This window comes from Panthera onca, chromosome E1 (assembly GCF_046562875.1).
Source record: "Panthera onca isolate mPanOnc1 chromosome E1, mPanOnc1 haplotype 2, whole genome shotgun sequence".
NCBI classification, from domain to species: domain Eukaryota; kingdom Metazoa; phylum Chordata; class Mammalia; order Carnivora; family Felidae; genus Panthera; species Panthera onca.
In genome coordinates, this window is record NC_138352.1 from 31576320 (window position 1) to 31599116 (window position 22797).

The 22797-nt window shown below is 39.8% G+C and overlaps 1 protein-coding gene across 2 annotated transcripts in view; it reads left to right on the forward strand.

The window, feature by feature from the left end:
• Window positions 1–22797, forward strand: part of METTL16 (methyltransferase 16, RNA N6-adenosine) — a 71433-nt gene that overhangs the window by 14854 nt on the left and 33782 nt on the right. For both annotated transcript variants that reach the window (XM_078437593.2, XM_078437594.2), the window contains exons 3-4: window positions 15779–15978; window positions 21449–21589. In XM_078437593.2, coding sequence (XP_078293719.1) covers window positions 15779–15978; window positions 21449–21589 — 341 coding nt within the window. The remainder of the gene's footprint in view (window positions 1–15778; window positions 15979–21448; window positions 21590–22797) is intronic.

Here is a 22797-nt window from a genome sequence, read left to right on the forward strand (position 1 = left end):
GAGCGTGATGCAGGGCTCCATCTCGCGAACTGTGAGATCATGACCTGAGCTGGTACGAAGAGTTGGACGCTGAACCAACTGAGCCACCCAGGTGCCCCTTACTACTGAATTTTTTAAAAGCTTTTTTCTTTCTTTAAGTGAATTTAGGGTAAGTCACTGGGGTTTGCTTAGAAAATTGCAATACTTTTAACGGTACTTGGAAGTCCAGAGAGGTGTTTGGATGACTGGACTTTTCTTTCCTGTCATCTGCTTCTTGGCTAGCACAGAGATCTGCATTTAAGAGATCAATATGAGGGGCGCCTGGGTGACTCAGTGGTTTGAGCGTGAGTGTCTGACTTCAGCTCAGGTCATGATCTCACAGTTTGTGAGTTTGAGCCCCACATCAGGCTGTCTGCTGTCTGTCACACAGAGCCTGCTTCAGAGCCTTTGTCCCCCATGCTCTCTGCCCTTGCCCCACTCACGCTCTCTCTCAAAAATGAATAAACATTTAATAAAAAAAAAAAAAAAGAGAGGTCAATTTGATCAGGGTAGTTTCTTAACATTTTGTAAGTAGGATTTGGGTTCTTTGGTTAGCCTAAGGTTGTCAGTAATGGTCATTTCCACGTTTCAGGATCTTTATTTTTTTATGTTACCGTCTAATTGCTTATTTGACCCATGAGATGTTAAAATAAAAAATTTAAATCAGTTGTGGATAACTGTGAATTGGTGGAAAACACAGCAAAAGACCATGGGTCTGCTTTTGGTTTTGTTGGACAAATGTTGTTATTCATGATTCTATTACTATTATTATTACTATATTCTAATCAGAGCTGTCCTTTGGATCCCATACTCTCCTCTCATCCCAGGAACCTTAGTCTGGTTTTCCTTTTCCTAATGACTTAATCTCTCTCTGTCACCTAGCTTCTTCTCTTTAACTTTTTGGAAATTTGAGATATCATTCACATACTATAAAATCATTTTAAAATGTATGGTTGTGTTGTTCTTAGTATATTCGCAGGGTTGTGCAAGCATCACCACTAATTCCAGAACATTTTTGTCACCCCCGAAATAAACCTATTCAGCAGTCACTCCCAACTCCTCTCTCTCTTCAGCCCTTGGCAACCACTAATCTCCTTTCTTTCTCTACATATTTGCATGTTTTGGACATTTCATATAAATGGAATCATAATATGTGGTCTTTGTGACTTTCCATTGACTTTTAAACATGTTTAAATCTTTAATTTAAAAATTATTAATAAAATCTCTCCATCAACCCTCTCACTTCCACTGCCCTATCTCACTTCTCCCTTGCACAACTCACTTGTCTTTTGCACAACTCACCTTCTTGAAGAAGGTGACAATTGTCTGACAATTGTCTGACAATTTTACAGTCTTCATTTTTTCCACACTGTACTTAACCTTCAGCTTGTTCTATGGTGGTTTCTGATTCCACCACTACCAAAGCAGCTCTTGAAAAGGTCTCCATTGATCTGTTGTCATTAAATGCAGTTTTGGTTTTCAGTTGACTTCTGAGAAGCAGGTTACTCCACCCATGCTGTCCTTCATGGACACCCTCTTTCCTTGGCTTCCTGGGCACCACACTTTATTCTACCCTTTCTGTATCCTTGCATAGCTTCCTTTGTAATGATTATATCTACAGCAATTAAAGGGGACTTCAAGGCTTAATGCAGGGTTCTCTTTGCTTCTGATTTTGTATTTTCCCCTTAAGAATTCTCATTACTCATCTCGCACTTGTTTGTGTGCATTTCACTTATTCTTTTGTTTCCTCAGACCAATTTTCTGGGCTCTGTACCTGGAGATCACTGCCCACTCACTATCTCTGCTTAGATGTCTCAGATTCAGCTCAGATTTATGATATTTCTCCTAAAAGTCATTCTCTGTCAGAGTTCACAGTTTTAGAGAACGGCACTGTCTGTCCTGTTAACAAGCCAGAACCTGAGAGGACATCTATGAATACTTGTCCGTCACCAAATCTTGTTAAGTTTCCCCTTTTGAAAATATCTTCATTCTTTTCACTTTCCCCAAGCTTTGCCACTGCCACCTTTATCCAGCCTCTTAAGTCAGATAAAGGAATCACTTTCTAACTGGTGTCTCTGCTTCCACTTTGGTCTGTTTGTGTTTCATACCAGATGTAAGTCCTTAGCATAGATTATAATTTTCTTGGTGTGATGAATAGGTTTTAGTGTTGCTTTCAGTAGAGTCCCAGATTAGATGATAAAATGATATTGTTGCCCTAATTATAAGGCCCTGCATAATCTGGTTCCTATCTTCCTCTTTAGCCTCATCTGAAACTATACATGCTTACCTTGCCCTCCCCATTCTAGACACCGTGGCTGTCTCAGTATCTGGAATGCCCCATGAATTCAGAAAGAAGCTTTTTATTTTGATGAGGTCCCAGTAGTCCATTTTTGCTTTTGTTTCCCTCGCCTCTGGAGACATGTTGAGTAAGAAGTTGCTGCGGCCAAGGTCAAAGTGGTTTTTGCCTGCTTTCTCCTCAAGGATTTTGATGGCTTCCTGTCTTAAATTTAGGTCTTTCATCCATTTTGAGTTTCTTTTTGTGTATGGTGTAAGAAGTGGTCCAGGTTCATTCTTTTGCATGTTGCTGTCCAGTTTTCCCAGCACCGCTTGCTGAAGAGACTTGTCTTTATTCCATTGGATATTCTTTCCTGCTTTGTCAAAGATTAGTTGGCCATATGTTTGTGGGTCCATTTCTGGGTTCTCTGTTCTGTTCCATTGATCTGAGTGTCTGTTCTTGTGCCAGTACCATACTGCTTGATGATTACAGCTTTGTAATACAGCTTGAAGTCCGGGATTGTGATGCCTCCTGCATTGGTTTTCTTTTTCAAGATTGCTTTGGTTATTCGGGGGCTTTTCTGGTTCCATACAAATTTTAGGATTGTTTGTTCTAGCTCTGTGAAGAATGCTGGTGTTATTTTGATAGGGATTGCATTGAATATGTAGATTGCTTTGGGTAGTATTGACATTTCAACAGTATTTGTTCTTCCTATCCAGGAGCCTGGAATATTTTTCCATTTTTTTGTGTCTTCTTCAATTTCTTTCATAAGCTTTCTATGGTTTTCAGTGTATAGATTTTTCACCTCTTTGGTTAGATTTATTCCTAGGTATTTTATGGTTTTTGGTGCAATTGTAAATGGGATCGATTCCTTGACTTCTCTTTCTGTTGCTTCATTGTTGGTTTGTAGGAATGCAACCAATTTCTGTGCATTGATTTTATATCCTGCAACTTTGCTGAATTCATGAATCAGTTCTAGAAGTTTTCTGGTGGACTTTTCTGACCTTTCTAAGGTTCCACTAATTACACAGGTTCCTCAGCACCTTGTACCTATCTTTTTTTTTTCTTTTCTTTTTTTTTTTTTTTTTTTTCAACGTTTTTTATTTATTTTTGGGACAGAGAGAGACAGAGCATGAACGGGGGAGGGGCAGAGAGAGGGAGACACAGAATCGGAAACAGGCTCCAGGCTCCGAGCCATCAGCCCAGAGCCTGACGCGGGGCTCGAACTCACGGACCGCGAGATCGTGACCTGGCTGAAGTCGGACGCTTAACCGACTGCGCCACCCAGGCGCCCCTTGTACCTATCTTTTACAGCATTTGTCACAGTGACAATTTTACATGTGTTTGGGTGCTTCTTGGATGAATACGTACCCTTTACCACACTATCACCTTCATGAAGGGAGAGATCATGTCTGTATTTGCAAGTCTCTGGCATTTTGTACAATGCCTACTACCTAGTTGATACATGATAAACATCTGTTGAATGAATAAAGGAATGAATCCCCACTGTCACAACTTCTTAAAAATTCTAACCTATTTCGTATAAGTTAGCTGAGCAAAGCAGTGCTCAAAGAAAGTGAAACTTTTTTTTTGAAGATTTTAAGTAATCTTTAAACCCAACGTGTGGGTCAAATTCACATCCCTGAGATTGAGAGTCCCACGCCTCACTGACTGGGGTAGTCAGGCACCCTGAGAGTGAAACTTTTTTTTTAATGTTTATTTATTTTGAGAGACAGAGAGAGAGAGAGAGCGAGCAGGGGAGGGGCAGAGAGAATCCCAGGCAGGCTCCGCACTGCACCATCAGCGCAGAGCCTGGCGTGGGGCTTGATCTCATGAAGTGCGAGATCATGACCTGAGCCGAAATCAAGAGCTGGACACTCAACCAACTTAGCCACCCAGAGAGTGAAACATTTTTATACTTCATCTTTAAAAGTATAAGGTGGGGGTGCCTGGATGGTTCAGTCAGTTGAGCATTCGACTTCAACTCGGGTCATGATCTCGCGGTTCATAGGGTCATGCCCCACATCAGGCTTGCTGCTGTCAGTGCAGATTCTCTGTCCTTCTCCCGCCTGTACTCTCTTCCTCTCTCTCAAAACAAAAAATGAAAAAACAAAAAACATTAAAAGTATAAGGTAACCAAGTATTTCGGCTATTTTTTTTTTTTTTATAATTCCACCGTTTACAGTATGGGGTGCAACCTGTCAGCCTGTGAATTTTGTAAGGCTTGCAGTTGTTTCTTGCCCACATAGATTTTAAGAATCAGGAAAATTTCATATAAAATTATGGGTTGTTGGTTTCCTTTGAAAATTTTAGAGATCTGGCAAAACTGGACTGACAAACTTGACATTAATTACCTGGAACTACATGGTAATCATACCCTTTGAATTGGCCTTTTGTGTCATCTGGTGTAATGCTACTAAAAGTGTGGTTATTGAACTAGCTGCTCAGCCACAAACTATTTGCCACAAACAGAGATAAGCTACAAACAGAGATAAGCACCTTATGCTACATGTCTGTTTAGCAGACATTTCTTTGGTTGAATGACTTTCTTCAGTATACTGATTTACAGGCATGCACAACTCCATTTCTTGTTAGGGACTGGCATTTTGAGTAGCACCTTGTAAGTATTTGAGTTTGCAATCCCTGATTTTCATAATTTTCTTTAAAGTGCCAGTGCAAAGTAACACTCAGAAGTTGTAGGGTAGTAACTATGTCAGGATGTACTTCACTTCTGTTAACACTGTTCAAGGTAATACTGTTCCAAGTTTATTATTTTTTTTTAATGTTTTTTTTTAATGTTTACTTTTGAGAGAGAGGGAGTGAGTGAGTGAGTGAGTGAGTGAGTGCAGGGCAGAGAGAGGGAGGCACAGAATCCGAAGCAGGCTCCATGCTTTGAGCTGTCAGCACAGAGCCCGATGCAGGACTCAAACTCACAAACCACGAGATCATGACCTGAGCCAAAGTCGGACACTTAACTGACTGAGCCACCCAGGTGCCCCCGTTCCAAGTTTATTTATAAGGTATCTAGGCTATTAAGTTTCTCTGATAGAAAAATTGGAAATTTTACATTTCAGATTTTTAGGCTTTGCACATAGATATTATATTGGGATATAATTCTGTTTGTGTGTTTAGCAGTGAAGCTTGATAGATTGGGCTACTGTTATAGAATAAAGAATATGAATTCATTTGAATGCCTTAGTCTGGTACTCAGATGTGAACATCTTCCCATGTGTATTTTGAGAGAGAGAGAGAGAGAGAGCGTGAGCAGGGAAGGGACAGAGAGAGGTAGACACAGAATCCAAAGCAAGCTCCAGGCTCTGAGCTGCCAGCACAGAGCCCGACATGGGGCTCGAACCCGCAAACTGTGAGATCATGATCTAAGCCAAAGTCAGATGCTTAATTGACTGAGCCACGCAGGTACCCCACCCACATGTAAAAATTCGATTCCCATTCTCTGTTACTGAGGGAAATGGAGTTGGCCCATCTTTTCACACACTTGATGGGTTTCACAGGAGTAAAATCCAACATTCTTTTTAGAATTAAAAGTAAAGTTTTTATAGATTTAATACCCCCTTTTTTATGCTACATCATTTATCTTGTTGAACCTGAGATTGTACTGCTTTTATCTGAAGAAATACAAAGGTAATGAAAGTTCTTTTTTAACGAATTAATTTATTTTCTTAGTAATCTCTGTATCTCTGCACCCAGTTTAGGGCTTGAACTCACAACCTTGAGATCAAGAGTCTACCATCTGAGCCAGCCCAGAACCCCCATTGTGTGTGTGTGTGTGTGTGTGTGTGTGTGTGTGTGTTAATGTTGTGTGATTGAGTGAAGCAGAAATGTGTTCATCATCGCTTGCTTATAGATTCTCTTTTATCGGCCCCACAAATTACAAAACTAATATATATCTATTTAGATGTCTAGGAATAGACTTAATACTTAATTCCCCTTTAAATACACGTAATATATTTTAATGACACTTTTTTCGCTCGCATATATTTGTCTTTATTTTTTTTTTTAATTTTTTTTTTTTTAACGTTTATTTATTTTTGAGACAGAGACAGAGCATGAACGGGGGAGGGTCAGAGAGAGGGAGACACAGAATCTGAAACAGGCTCCAGCCTCCGAGCTGTCAGCACAGAGCCTGACGCGGGGCTTGAACTCACGGACCACGAGATCATGACCTGAGCCGAAGTCGGCAGCTTAACCGACTGAGCCACCCAGGCGCCCCAATGCTGGCATATATTTGTACAATAAACTTCTACTTCCACTGTTTTGTGGAAACTGGTCTCTAAAATCTCAAAAATCCCTACCTAAATGTGAAGGGGTAATTATTTTTTAAATTACTATCCGCTTGGGGTGCTTGGCTGGCTGTCAGCAAAGCATGCAGACTTTTGATCTTGGGGTTGTCAGTTTGAGCCCCAAGTTGGAGTAGAGTTTGCTTTAAAAAGGCAGGGGACAGGAGGTAGAAATTAGCCATCCTCCTGACTTTGCTGTGGCATTTTGTATTTTTGACAGTTCCTGCACAGTCACTGCTGTTTCTCATTCAGTGCTTTTTATCCTTCTTCTAAATTGATGGTGATCTAGTGTAAGGTAATACCTGCTGTTTTCTCTTTTACTTTCACTTAAACTTTTACTTTCAATCTTTGGATCACTATGTTTTTTTGTTTTTGTTTTTTTATGTTTGTTTATTTTTGAGAGACAGTGCAAGTGGGGGAGGAGCAGAGAGAGAGAGGGAGACACAGAATCTTAAACAGGCTCCAGGTTCTGAGCTGGCAGCACAGAGCCCGATGCATGGCTTGAACTCACGAACTGTGAGATCATGACCCGAGCCGAAGCCAGAGGCTTAACCGACTGAGACACCCATGTGCCCCTGGATCACTATGTTTTGGCATAGTCTTTGTTTACAGCATAGTTTTTTGGTTTTGTCTTTGTGATCTAACCTGAGAGTTTTAGAATAGATTTGACCATTTACATTTATTTTATATTGTGCTTTGTTTTGGTTGCTTCTTTTTTTTTTCCTTTACTCTGTGTGATTTGGCTTTCATCTCTCTTTTCTTTACCACTTGATTTTATTCAATTATATTGTTTCTCTTAATTTTTCTAGTGTTTATATTCTTAAATGTATACCTTATATCTCTGCTACCTACTTTATCAGTTTTGGATGAAATCTCTGACCCACGTTGAGGAAATAATGTACTTAATTACCTCTTCTTTTTCCCCTCCTTAATTTTAATTGTGTGTACACTATTAATGGTTTACAAACATTTATATCCTGTTGTGTGGCCACAGTTCACAGGTGTTTTAATCTTAGTTCTCCAGTTAAAATAGCTTCACTGCTCACTGCTAGTCTATTGCTATAGTTTGTCTCTTGGTTGTTGAATTTTTCCATTAGGGATTTTTTTTGTTTGTTTGTTTTTTCACAAAGGGATCATGGAAACCTATGTTCCTTCAGTTCTTATATGCTTAAAAACATTTGTCTGTTGTCATTATACTTGAAATACAATTTTGCTGAGTATAAAATTGTTAGGTAACATTTTTTTCCTCTAAGGGCTTTGTAGTCTGTGTCCTTTTGTTTTCTGCTATTAAATAGTGCTGTTGTGTGGAAGTCTGAAGTCAGTCTTTTTTTTTTTTTTTAAGATTTTATTTTGGGGCATCTGGGTGGCTCAGTCACTTAAGCATCTGACTCTTGGTTTTGGCTCAGGTCATGATCTTGCGGTTTGTGAGTTCGAGACCCTATCGGGGTCTGCTTGGGATTCTCTGTCTCCCTCTCTCTCTGCTCCTTCTGTGCTCTCGTCATTCTCCCAAAGTAAATAAACTTTTAAAAAAGATTTTATTTTATTTTTTAAATATTTATTATTTTTGAGAGAGAGAAAATGTGCAAGCAAGGGAGGGGCAGAGAGAGAGGGAGATAAAGGATCTGAAGCAGGCTCTGTACTGACAGCAGAGAGACCAGTGTAGGGCTCAAACTCGTGAACTGCGAGATCATGACCTGAGCTGAAGTTGGATGCTTAAGCGACTGAGCCACCCAGGTGCCCCTATTTATTTTTGAGAGAGAGAGAGAGAGGGGTGGGAGGGAGAGAGGGAGAGAGAGAATCCCAAGCAGGCTCTGTGGTGTCAGTGCAGAGCCAGACTCAGGGCTTAATGTAATGAACTACAAGATCATAACTCAACCTGAAACCAAGAGTTGGACACTTAACTGACTGAGCCACCCAGGTGCCCCTACTTGTTAATTTTTTAAGTTCATTTATTTATTTTGAGAGAAAGAGGGAGAGAACACATGTGTGCAAGTGTGGGAGGGGCATACATAGAAAGAGGGAGAGAGAGAATCCCAAGCAGGCTCCACACCTGTAGCACAAAAGCTTGACACAGGACTCAAAACTCACAAACCGTGAGGTCATGACCTGAGCCAAAACCAAGAGTCGGACTCTTAACCAACTGAGCCATCCAGGTGCCCCTAAAGATTTTATTTTTTAGTAATCTTTATGTCCATTGTGGGCTCAAACTTAAGAAATCTGAGATCAAGAGTCGCATGTGTCACCAACTGTACCAGCCAGGTGTTCCCTGAAGCCATTTTTTTCTTTTTACCCTGTTGCCCTTCTTCCCCCAGTAGGTGGTTTAACTTTTTTTACCAAGGTGTAAAAACGATTTTTTTCTTTTAATCCTTAAAGTCTAGTAACTTTTTTGGTACATGTGTTAGTATTGCTAATTCTGAATTGGTTTTTCAGTATTGCTAATTCTGAATTGCTAATTCACTGAAGATTCAGTGAATCTTCTTGTGGGGGCAGGGGATTATTTTGAATAATTTCTTTGTTTTCCTCCTCTGGTTTTCTTATTCAGGAAGACCAATTAAGTGTATGAGGGGTCTCTGTTATCTGCTTCTCCCGTATTTTTTTTTCTAATTTTTTAACTTCTTGTTCATTTCATTTGTTTATTCTGATATAGTTAACTACTGTAAAATTCCCCCTCTGTACTGTATAAATCAGTGGTTTTTAGTTTTTAGTTGTGGACAGTATTGTGTCATCACCCCCACAATCTCATTCCTCAATTCCATTTCATTTTTGCGTGCTTTTTTAAGTCTTGTTTTCTTTGTCCTGTTTTGTCCTTCTTATGCATCACTGAAGCCTATGATGTTAATTTGTCCCATCCATGATTAGTGGTGTTAACTTTTTTTTTTTTTTTTTTTTTTTAAATTTTTTTTTCAACGTTTTTTATTTATTTTTGGGACAGAGAGAGACAGAGCATGAACGGGGGAGGGTCAGAGAGAGAGGGAGACACAGAATCAGAAGCAGGCTCCAGGCTCTGAGCGATCAGCCCAGAGCCCGACGCGGGGCTCGAACTCACGGACCGCGAGATCGCGACCTGGCTGAAGTCGGACGCTTAACCGACTGCGCCACCCAGGCGCCCCGTAGTGGTGTTAACTTTGATCACTTGTTTAAGGTGGTATCCATCAGATTTCTTCATTACAGAGTTACTGTTTTCTCCTTTGTAATTGATAATTTGTGGGGAAGTACCTTGAGACCATGTAAATATTCTGTTTCTCATTGAACTTTGTACTATTTTTAGCATCATCCATTGATGATTTAAAAAAAATTTTTTTTAATGTTTATTTTTGAGAGGGAGGCAGAGTTGACTGGGGGAGCGGTAGAGAAAGGGGGAGACAGAATCTGAAGCAGGCTCTAGGCTCTGAGCTGTCAGCACAGAGTCTGATGTGGGGCTCGAACACACGAATGGTGAGACCATGACCTGAGCGCTCCCCCTGGCTTTTTAAAAAAATTTTTAACGTTATTTTTTTGAGAGAGAGCATGGGTGGGGGAGGAGCATAGAGAGAGAGGGAGTCACAGAATCTGAAGCAGGCTCCAGGTTCTGAGCTGTCAGCACAGAGCCCGATGCAGGGCTCAAACCCACAAATGGTGAGATCATGACCTGAGCCGAAGTCAGACGTCTAACCGACTGAGCCACCCAAGTGCTCTGAGCCCCCCTCTCCCCACTTCAAAAAAAATTTTTTAATGTTTGTTTACTTTTGAGAGAGACAGAATGTGAGTGGGGGAGGGGCAGAGAGAGGGAACCACTGATGATTCTTAATTGAAAAATTAGCATTGTGATTGCCAAGTATAATTTTCTACTCCTTCATTACTTCTACACATTTGGTAATTATCATTCTATTGTAAATAAAAGCTGTCCTTTCTCCCCCATTTATTTATCTATTTATGTAAGTATAGACTCATGTATATTTTTCTTTTACTCTGGGGATATAATCCCTTGATGGCATTCTTCATTCAGATTGTCCCAGATTTGGTCAGTGGGTGCCCCCTTAACTGGCCCACGTCCTTGTGACTTTCCTCATCTTTGAGTATGTCCTATTTTCTGATACAACGAAATGTTCTAGGTTTATCTTATACTTTCTCCTACTTCAGACCTGGAATAGCCATTCTACTAAGGAACTCTGATTCCTTTTAGTGGGAATGGTATTTGGAAACTAAGATCTGGAACACTAGTTATGCTCATTGCTTCTAGGTTCTGATTATATCTCTTGAGATTCCCCTATAGCCATCTTCTTTAGATTATATTAAAGTTCCATTTTTTTAAATTGAGGTATAATTGACATATACCCGTTTTAGGTATATAATCTAATGATTCAATATTTGTATATGTTAAAAATGAACACATTGGAGTGCCTGGGTGGCTCAGTTAAACGTTGTACCCTTGGTTGCAGCTCATGTCATGATCTCACGGCGTATGAGTTCGAGCCCCGCGTGGGGCTCTGCACTGACAGTGGGGAGCCTGCTTGGAATTCTCTCTCTCCCCCCACACTCTGCCCCTACCCTCCTTCCTCTTTCAAACAAATAAATAAACTTAAATTTTTTTTAATGAACACATTAAGTCTGCTTAATATCTGTCATCATATAGTCACATTTGTTTTCTTGTGATGAGAATTTTTTTTTAAGTTTACTTATTTTTGAGAGAAAGGCAGAGAGAGTGAGTGAGAGGAGGAGGGGCAGAGAGAGAGGGGGAGAAAGAGAATCTCCAGCAGGCTCCACATTGTCAGCACGGAGTCCGATGTGGGGCTTGAACTCACAAGCCATGAGATCATGACCTGAGCCGAAACAGAGTTGGATGCTTATCTGACTGAGCCACCCAGGTGCCCCCATCTTGTGATAAGAACTTTTAAGATTCTCTTAGCAACTTTAAAATTTGCAATATGGTATTATTTACTATAGCTACCATGCTGTACATTACATCTCCATAACTTCCTTATTTTATAACTGAAAATGTATACATTTTGGCCCCCTTCACCTATTTTCACCCACCCCCTGCCTCTCTCTGGCAGCTACCAGTCTGTCCTCTGTCTGTGAGGTGATTTTGTTTGGTTTTGATTTATTTTAAGTAAACTCTACCCACAGCGTGGGGTTTGGACTCACAACCCCAAGATCAAGAGTTGCATGCTCTATCAGTTGAACCAGCCAGGTTCCCCTATGAGGTGTTTTTTGCTTTTTATTTTCTTAGATTATTCATTTAAGTAAGATTATAAGGTATTTGCCCTTTTCTGTCTAATCTTTTCTACTTAGTGTAATGCCTTCAGGGTCTACTACCTGGTCTACCACCAGTTGTTACAAATGGCAGGTTTTTATTTTCTTTTTTTTTTTTTAATGTTTATTTTAATTTTTTTTTATTTCTAAGAATATTTTTATTATTAATTAATTTATTTATTCTTTTTTACATAACAATATTTCCTTTATTCCGGACTCTGATACCACTTTCCTGATTCTTTCAGCTTTCACAAACAGGTACTGCTCTTTCCCATCGGGTCCCAAAGTCAATGTAACATGTTTAAAAAAATTTTTTTTTATAACTTGTTTTATTTTTTATTTTTTTAAATTTACATCCAAATGAGCGAATAGTGCAACAATTATTTCAGGAGTAGATTCCTTAGTGCCCCTTACCCATTTAGCCCATCCCTCCTCCCACAACCCCTCCTGTAACCCTCAGTTTGTTCTCCATATTTATGAGTCTCTTCTGTTTTGTCCCCCTCCCTGTTTTTATATTACTTTTGTTTCCCTTCCCTTATGTTCATCTGTTTTATCTCTTAAAATCCTCATATGAGTGAAGTCATATGATTTTTGTCTTTCTCTGACTAATTTCACTTAGCATAATACCTCCAGTTCCATCCATGTAGTTGCAAATGGCAAGATTTCATTATTTTTGATTGCCGAGTAATACTCCATCGTATATGTATACCACGTCTTCTTTATCCGTTCATCGGTCAATGGACATTTGGGCTCCTTCCATACTTTGGCTATCGTTGATGGTGCTGCTATAAACATTGGAGTGCATGTGCCCCTTCGAAAACAGCACACCTGTATCCTGTGGATAAATGCCTAATAGTGCAATTGCTGGGTCGTAGGGTAATTCTGTTTTTAATTTTTTGAGGAACCTCCATACTGTTTTCCAAAGTGGCTGCCCCAGTTTGCATTCCCACCAGCAGTGCCAGAGAGATCCTCTTCCTCCACTTCCTTGCCAACGTCTATTGTTGCTTGAGTTGTTAATGTGAGCCATTCTGACAGGTGTAAGGTGGTATCTCATTGTGGTTTTGATTTGTATTTCCCTGATGATAAGTGATGTTGAACATGTTTATTTATTTTTGAGAGATAGCAAGAGCCAACGTAAGTCAGGAGGGGCAGAGAGAGAGGGAGACCGAGGATTTGAAGCGGACTCTGTGCTCACAGCAGATAGCCCGATGCAGGGCTGGAACCCAGTGAACTGTGAGATCATGACCTGAGCCAAAGTCAGATGCTTAACTGACTGATCCACCCAGGTGCCCCAGATTTTTTTCATTTTTATGGCTGAGTAATATTCTTCTGGGTGCGTGTGTGTGAGATTTCACATTTTTTTAGCCATTTATCCATTCATGGACCCTTAGATTGTTTCCATGTTTTAACTATTATAAATAATGCTGTGTGAACATAGGGATGCATATATCTCTTTGAGTTAATGTTTTCATTTTCTTTGAATAAATACTCAAGTAGAATTGCTAGACCATATGGTAGTTGTATTTTTTTTTAATTCCTGTGTAGTTAACATACAATGTTATATTAGTTTCAGGTGTACTATAATAGTGATTCAACAATTCTATACCTATTCAGAGCACATCATGTCAAGTGCATTCCTTAATCCCTGTTACCTATTTCACCCCTCCCCTCTGGTAACCATCAGTTTGTTCTCTGTAGTTAAGAGTCTGTTTCTTGGTTTATCTCTCTGTGTCTCCCTTTCAGCACTATTTTTAATCTTTTGAGGCACCACCATTACTGTTTTCCATAGTGGCTGCACCAGTTTACACTCTCAGTGAAAGCTTTGTTCTTAATCTCATTTTTTCCCTACAAACTAGTACGCTAAAACATTTTTTTTTTAAATTAATCTTTATTTTTGAGAGAGAGAGAGAGAGACAGAGCTTGAGCAGGGGAGGGACAGAGAGAGAGGGAGACACAGAATCCAAAGCAGGCTCCAGGCTCTGAGCTGTCAGCACAGAGCCCAACTTGGGGCTCGAACTTACGAACTGTGAGATCATGACCTGAGTTGAAGTCAGACACTTAACCGATTGAGCCACCCAGGTGTTTCCCCCACCTGCCCCCCAAAGCATTCTTAAAGGTATAAGAAATAGTTATATTCAAGTATATTGTGCAGTTTTTGTATAGATAACAAACAGACCTGTATTCCTAAAATCTAATTCTGCCCATCATCACTCTTTGTAAATTCTTTTACTATTAAAATTGTGTTTGGGGTGTCTGGTGGCTCAGTTGGTTAAGCATCTGACTCTTGATTTCGGCTCAGGTCATGATCTTGTGGTTCTTGAGTTCAGGTCCTGTGTCAGGCCCTGCAGTGTCAGCACAGAACCTGCTTGGAAGTCTCCTCCTCTCTGCCCCTACCCTGTGTGCTCACTCTCTCTCTCAAAATAAATAAATAAACTTTAAAAAAAACTAAAGTTGTGTTTTTTTAACAGTTGTTTGTTTGTTTTTGGTTTGTTTATTTTGAGAGAGTGAGAGCAAGCAAGCAGAGGAGGGCAGAGGGACAGGGAGAGACAGAATCCCAAGTGGGGCTCTGTGCAGCATGGAGCCTGCTTGGGATTCCATTCTACAGCTCTGGGGTCATGACCTGAGCTGAAATCAAGAGTTGGACGCTTAACGGACAGAGCCACCCAGGTGCCTCTCTGAACAGTTTTTTTTTTTAATTTTTTTTTTAATGTTTATTTAGTTTTTTGAGACAGAGAGAGAGCATGAACGGGGGAGGGTCAGAGAGAGAGGGAGACACAGAATCTGAAGCAGGCTCCAGGCTCTGAGCTGTCGGCACAGAGCCCGACACGGGGCTCGAACTCACAGACTGTGAGATCATGACCTGAGCCAAAGTCAGATGCTCAACCGACTGAGCCACCCAGGCGCCCCTGAACAGTTTTTTTTAAAGTAGATCATGTCATCTTTAACCGCTGATTGTATATTCCTCAATAATATGTGTTCAATAGTGTTACTGTATGCTTAGTATCACAGAGCAGAAGAATAAAGAATTTGTTAGGTGTCAGACTGGAAGATAATGGAAATGTTTACTCTTGCTTGGTTATTCTGTGTCTTCAATAATTGTCTTGACTGTTCATGTCTCTATAATTTGCTCTACAAATATTTGAGTACTATTGTACTTAATTCATAGTATGCTTCATAAACCCTTAAAATTTTACCTGGAACGACCCTTAGATTTTGTATTTTTCTATTAGAGAGAGGAGGCGGGGGGAGAGAGAGAGAGAGAGAGAGGGAGGGAGGGAGGGAGAATCCCAAGCAGTCTCCATGCTCAGCAAGAAGCCTGACGCTGGGCTCAGTCCCACCACCCTGGTATTATGACCTGAGCTGAAATCAAGAGTTGGATGCTTATTTGACGGAGGCACCCAGGTGCCCCTCTTATCCTGTTTTCATTATCAAGCATTTTATATTACTTTCTGCTTTTAAACATGATTTTCAAAAAGTGTTAATGTCAAATGATGTTAATAATAATAGTGAAAACAGGCTAGGGTTTGTAAAATAGTTACTATGTACTGGGCATGATGCTAACTACTTTTCTCAGTTTATCTCACAGCAAAACTATGATATAGATGCTGTTATCCCCATAGCTGAGGAAACAGTCTCATGGAGGTGAGATAACTTGTCCAAAGTCACTTAACTAAGTTAAGGAGATAATCAGGCAGGAATTGGAACAGAGGCACTCTTGTCCTCTATGCTCCTTGTATGAAAATGCAATACTTTTGGTGGAAATTTATACTGCCTTTCATAAACTGTAATTGTATTAAACACCCATATATGTATGCCACTGTGAATGTTCTGCATAGTTATTTATGTGTGATCTAGAAAATTCAAATGGGTGTTTGGTATTGTGTGGCTGATGTAGAACTTGTATAGCATAGTAAATCTTACTGATCAGTTTTGTTTCTTTTTCTCCACTCCTCAGTCTTAATTTTAAAGACCCCGAAGCAGTCAGAGCTCTGACTTGTACTCTTCTAAAGGAAGATTTTGGACTTTCCATTGATATTCCATTGGAAAGACTGATTCCTACAGTTCCCTTGAGACTCAACTACATTCATTGGGTAGAAGATCTGATTGGTCATCAGGACTCTGACAAAAGTACTCTCCGAAGAGGAATTGACATAGGTATGTATATATGGTTTTAAATTCTTTTTTAGCTGAACATAAGTTTCATAAATTTTGCAATGTCCGTTTCTTTGTAAACTTCTCTTCTGGGTATTTGTGTGTGAAAGAAGCTGGCTACAGATATTACTGTTCTTTTTTGCTACACTTGGGCTTTTCTGCCATTTATTTCTCTTGAGAAGGGATTTTCAGCACCAAACAGGGAGCAGGGGTATAACAGTGCAGAACGCAAGTGAGGCTCTTGTTTTCTTATCTTTTCAGATTACCATATTGATGTCTGTGTCTTTGGGGCATTATTTTTACTCTGAATTATTTGGTGTTAATGCAGTAGTCCCCATATTGGGATACTGTGTGATAGCCATTTAATAAAAGATCATGTGGGCTGAATACTTTAAGGAATCTCTCTCTCTCTTTTTTTAAATATTTTATTTATTTCTGAGAGAGAGAGAGAGAGAGTGCAAGAGCGGTGAAGGGGCAGAGAGAGAGGGAGACACAGAATCTGAAGCAGGCTTCAGGCTCTGAGCTGTCAGCACAGAGCCCGATGCGGGGCTGGAACCCACAAACCGTGAGATCATGACCTGAGCCAAAGGCGGAGGCTTAACCGAACTGAGCCACCCAGGTGCCCCAGGAATCTCTTTATTAATAGAGGACATTTAATCCAAAATCAAAGAGAGGGAAAAAGTCATCGATTTAAATTAAGATGTTCTCTTAGTTGTAAACTTGTAACAGTGGAAAGGACTATCTGTTCATTTGGGAGATTAAGTGGAAATACAGAAGGAAATAAAGCCAGGGTATGTTTTGCAATTATAAGTGTATTGTATGTTTATCATAGCCAATGTTTTATTTTATGGGGGGGCGGGGGCACCAGTGAGCAAGGGGCAGAGAGAGAGAGAGAAAGAAAGAAAGAAAGAAACAAACAAACAAACAAACAGGGAGGGGCTTGTGGTTTACCCGAAGTGGGGCTTGTGCTCACCTGTTGTGGAACTCAAACTGGGGAACTGTGAGATCATGACCTGAGCCAAAGTCAGATGCTTAATGGCTGAGGTACCCAGGTGCCATATCATAGCCAATGTTTTAATTTGATAGGGTTAAGAAAATTTTTTAATTCATGGTGCCTGGATGGCTCTGTTGGTTAAGCGTCCTTTTGATTTTAGCTCAGGTCAAGATCTCATTGTTGTGAGATCGAGCCCTGCATCAGGCTCTCTGCTCTCTGCTGGGAGTGGAGCCTGCTTAAGATTCTCTCTCTCTCCTCCCTCTGCCCCTCCCCTCCCCAGATAAAAAGTAAAGGAAAAAAAAATTTTTTTTTTAATGTTTTACTTTATATTTGAGAGAGGGAAAGGGAGACGGAATCTGAAGCAGGCTACAGGCTCCAAGCTGTCATCACAGAGCTTGATGTGGGGTTTGAGCAGTGAGATCATGATCTGAGCCAAAGTCAGACACTTAACTGACTGAGCCACCCAGACACCCCCCAGAAAAATAAAGAATAAATTTTAATTCTTTGGCCTTTATTAGTCCTTTATGGGAACAAAGCTCTGTGGCCCTATTTCAAACTATAGTTAATAGGAAACATACTTTCTAGATAGTAGTAGATGTTTAACTTTGACTTTTTTTTTTAACTTTGACTTTTGTATGCATTTTCAGCGAACATTTTCAGTCCTCCTCATACATGACCTTTTTAGGTCATTTATTGACTCCTCCATTCTCCTTTATGCATGTTCCTCCATGGGCTTCCTCTGGTTTTCCTCTTTCCCTTCTAGTCACTCTTCTCCCCTTTTAGGCTTGCTTTCCTCTGTGTGGCCATTAGATGTTGAGAATCCTTAGAGCTCAATCTTTAGCCCTTTTCCTATTGAGCATCCTACTTCTGGGCAATTTCACCCACATCTGTGACTGGTTCCCACCTCCAATCATATAACCCACATATTTATATATTCTGCCAACTTGGATTATCTTGAGCTGTAGTCTCTTATGTCGGCAATACGGATTTCTCAAGAACATCTCAGACTTTGCCATGTCCAAGAACAGACTCATTGTCTTTTCTTGATCATCTTGGTCCTTTTTCTTCATTCCTTATTTTTAGTGGATCCACCACAATCCACTTTCTTTTTTTGTTTTTTTTTTTTTAATTTATTGTCAAATTGGTTTCCATACAACACCCAGTGCTCACCCCAAAAGGTGCCCTCCTCAATACCCATCACCCACCCTCCCCTCCCTCCCACCCCCCCATCAACCCTCAGTTTGTTCTCAGTTTTTACGAGTCTCTTATGCTTTGGCTCTCTCCCACTCTAACCTCTTTTTTTGTTTTTTCCTTCCCCTCCCCCGTGGGTTTCTGTTAAGTTTCTCAGGATCCACATAAGAGTGAAAACATGGTATCTGTCTTTCTCTGTATGGCTTATTTCACTTAACATAACACTCTCCAGTTCCATCCACGTTGCTACAAAGGGCCATATTTCATTCTTTCTCATTGCCATGTAGTACTCCATTGTGTATATAAACCACAATTTCTTTGTCCATTCATCAGTTGGTGGACATTTAGGTTCTTTCATAATTTGGCTATTGTTGAGAGTGCTGCTATAAACATTGGGGTACAAGTGCCCCTATGCATCAGTACTCCTGTATCCCTTGGGTAAATTCCTAGCAGTGCTATTGCTGGGTCATAGGGTAGGTCTATTTTTAATTTTTTGAGGAACCTCCACACTGTTTTCCAGAGTGGCTGCACCAATTTGCATTCCCACCAACAGTGCAAGAGGGTTCCTGTTTCTCCACATCCTCTCCAGCATCTATAGTCTCCTGATCACAATCCACTTTCATCCTTGATATTCTTTGATAGGTCTCTCCATTCTCACCGAGAATGTCTATCATTTCCTGTTGGTTTTGTTTCTTAAATATTTCTTCAATTATCTACTTTCTCCATTTCCGCTGCAGCCATCTCAGTCCAAGTCACTGTTCTCTCCCCTGGTCTACAGATTACTTTTTAACTATTCTTCTCATCCACTCTGTTGCCTCTCCATTTCATTCTCCAGAAAGTATGTATAAATCCATACATACTTGGTCACATCTTTATGGCTTTAATGGCTTCTTATTGCTTCTGTGATAAATACCCAATATCCTGACTTAGGCTGTTAAAACATCCATTGTCTGTTCCCTACCCTCTTCTCTGGGCCTCTCTAAGTCTCATCCAGTGTGGTTTTCTTCCTTATTTTCTACAGTTTTGGTCTTTAGTCCTCTAATAAGGCACCATGAATGTACATGTTGTTCCCTCTACCTGGAACTTCCCCATCGTCACCTTGTTAGAATCTCATTTATACTGTAGTTGTCAGCTCAAGCCTTATTTTCTCAAGAAAGCCTTCTCTGACCTTCTAGCATGAGACAAGTTCCTTGATTATAAGCTTTAGAAAACCATGTTTCTTCCTTCAGGGTATTTGTTGTAATTTTTAACACACTTTGACTTGTCTGAATAATGTCTTTCTTGGCCACTAGATTGCAAAGTGCAGAACCTGTTAACTTTTTTTGCTTACTATACTATCCCAAGGCCTAACAAAGTTTCTAGCTTTCTAGTAGATGTCTGATAATAATTCGTTGAATGTTCATAGATAAATACATCATTCTTTCAACATTCAAAATTCTGAACATCCCATATGAGCTAAGCAGTATGTAAAAATGAGGGGTTTAGCTAATGCTCTGCCCTTTTATGTTCATGGCAGAAGACTGGTTGATGGGTTATAGAAAACTCAAGAGCCTACTTGGTACTAATTTATTTTAATTATGCCCCAAACTGTCTAAAATAACACTTGGGGATATAGGAGGTTAATGGATTTTAGCTCTTCACAAGGGGCGCTCTAGCTGAAATCACATTCATTCTAATTAGGGTTTTATATAAATTCTTCCCCCAGACTCCATCAGTTTGCTCTAATTTTATGATTATACACTTTCCATTTTTATTTATAATTACAAGTGTTATTATCCATTAAAAAATGTCATTCAGCTTTCTGAGGAGACTAGGATGTTAGAATTCAAGTTTTTTAGTCTTAAGAATTGAGCAACTTAATTTTTTTTGGGGGGGGGGTGCAAAAAACAGGTCTTTACCTGTGTTTATTATCCTGGAGGTAGCTGAAGGAAAGTGTACTTTCTTCTTTTTGCTCTTTGCTTTTGAATGAATTGAAGTGTGAAGAGAGAGGCTGTTGTGTGAGAATCAAGGGCCTGGTATCTGGTCCAGATATTTTTTCCTACGGAGCTTCTTAAATTTCCTTACTGTGAATGATTCTGACTTACCAGAATGGCTAGCAGGGACTCAGTAATTGTGGCCTCTGAGAGGAGCATGAGTTCCCTTCACCACCCCTTCCTTTGCTACCTCATACATTCCCAAGGGGGTGTTTGCCCAGTAGCACCAGGGTCAGGATGCTATTAGGTAAACATGATAGAAAGTATAGCAATCATGGTGACTGTCAAAGGGCTGTTAGTTATGGTCGTGTCTTTTATCAGTCTGTTAGAATACTTAATGAGGAAGCAGTAAGAGACCCTGGGTTGCCTCTGGGTGAGAGATATCCCTAGCCCCATCTCTTCTGGCCAAATCCTTAGAAGACTAGACTGGCACCTAGATGTGGTCCGAGGAAAGCAGGCCTGGAGTGGCCTGGTAGAGGCTGACTGCTATAGGCCTTCAAGATAAACACTGGCTTTTCTTCTCTTGAACGTGTGCTTTTGGATCTTACTGGCCATATTAGTCAGTGGTCATAAAACAGTATTTGTGGTTAGTATATACATAGTTCAGTTCATGGTTAGGGGATCTACATACAAGTTGAGGACCAAACCCTAGTTGTCTTTGCCTGGAACATCTGCCTTTGAATATCTCCCTTGAAACTGTAGTAGGGGAAGGCAATGATTGGTGTTTTACATCTAGATCAAATGTCTTTCCATGTCATCGCATCTAAGAGATCTAGTTTTTTGTTGTTGTTGTTTGTTTGTTTTTAACTTCTGATTTCTTTCAAGTAACAGCTTACAGGTATTTGAGCATTGGTCATTTAAATAATCATAAGAATACCCTGTGTGTTTTTTTCTGCTTTTGGGGAGTGGGATGTACATTGATTTCTTTTAAGCATTGATTTTAAGAAAATCAAGTTTTGTGTGAGATTTAAAATGAAAAATTGTATAAAGTAAATGAACTTATTTTGACCATTTTTAGTTTATAAGTTTTGTAGTCCTTGATCACCAGCCAGTTGTGTGCACTTCATTACATATAACACACAAAAGAGCAAGGTTTCTGTCCTCTAGGAAATTTGAATCCAATTATGAGGTAAGACTGACACCTGAAATGACTAAAGACCCCAGCAGCTACCATTTGTGTACAGGCAGGTACCAGCTTAGGATTTACACTGTTAAGGTTATAAGAATTCTAAGAAGGGGAAGAATGGTGTTTGGCTTGTTGTTCTCACCTCTGCCTCTGGTGTGTGCAATGTGTTTTGAATTTTCATTTTACTAGGTACAGGGGCATCCTGCATTTACCCTTTACTTGGAACAACCTTAAATGGCTGGTATTTCCTTGCCACGGAAGTGGATGATATGTGCTTCAACTATGCAAAGAAAAACGTGGAACAGAATAATTTATCTGATCTTATAAAAGGTTAGCTCTACAGAATAAATACCTCTTTCAAGCACTTGTGTTAACCTGTCTTTATAACTTAATACATCTAATTTTTTGCTTTAACATACAGACTTTGGGGTGCCTGGGTGGCTCAGTTAGTTAAGTGTCCGACTTCAGCTCAGTTTGTGAGTTCGAGACCTACATCGGGCTCTGTGCTGACAGCTCGGATCCTGGAGCCTGTTTCAGTGTCTGTCTTGCTGTCTGTCTCTCTCTCTCTGCCCCTACCCCTGCTCATGCTCTCTTTCTCTCTCGAATATTAATAAATGTTAAAAAAAATATTTTTTAATATACAGACTGGTAATTCTTAAAAATATGGTACAGTACATTGTAATGGAGTTTACAGCTTTGTTATCAGTATTAATTAGAAGGAAATATGGTACAGTTGATCCTCATAATTTTGTGGATTTTATATTTGTGAATTTGCCTGTTTGCTAAATTTGCACACTTGGCGTTATATTTAACCCCCAGATCGATACCTCTGGTACTTTTTATGGTCATTCACAGATCTGTGCAAAGTGGCAAAAATTTTGAGTCACCCAACATACATGTTTCCAGCAGAAGTTGTACAGGGTGCTGATCTGTCTTCTTGTTTCAGCTCTCTGCTGTAAACAAGTGTCCTTTTCATAGTCTATGTAGTGCCACATTTTTGGCATTATTGTGTTTTTTTTCTTGGCGACTTTGCTGTTTAAACATAGTGCTAAATGCAATCTAGTTGTTATTTAAATACAAGAAGACTGTGATGCACCTTTCAGGAAATACGTGTATTAGATTAAGTCTCATCAGACATGAGTTCTAGTGTTGCGGGCGTGATTTCAGTGTTAATAAATCAGCAGTATATATTAAATAAGGTGTTTTTAAACAGAAACACGAAACAACATTGTATGTTGAGTGGTTGATGAGACTGTTTGACCAGAGGCTTGTTCACAGTTACCTAACCCTAGATATTTCTCTCAGGAGCCATTTGTTCCAATTCAGTATTCACGTTGACTTTATAGACCATAACTACCATGAATGTTGGGTATCAACTATATATGAAGTAACCTAATCACCAGGATTTTAGAAGAGAAACCCTGCTGTTGATTAAAGTATATCATTTTTAAATTTCAGAATATGGAACTGTGCTACCAATAATCAAGTCCCCTTAGTGACCAGTTACTTTTTAATATTTGTGCTTACTATATATTTAA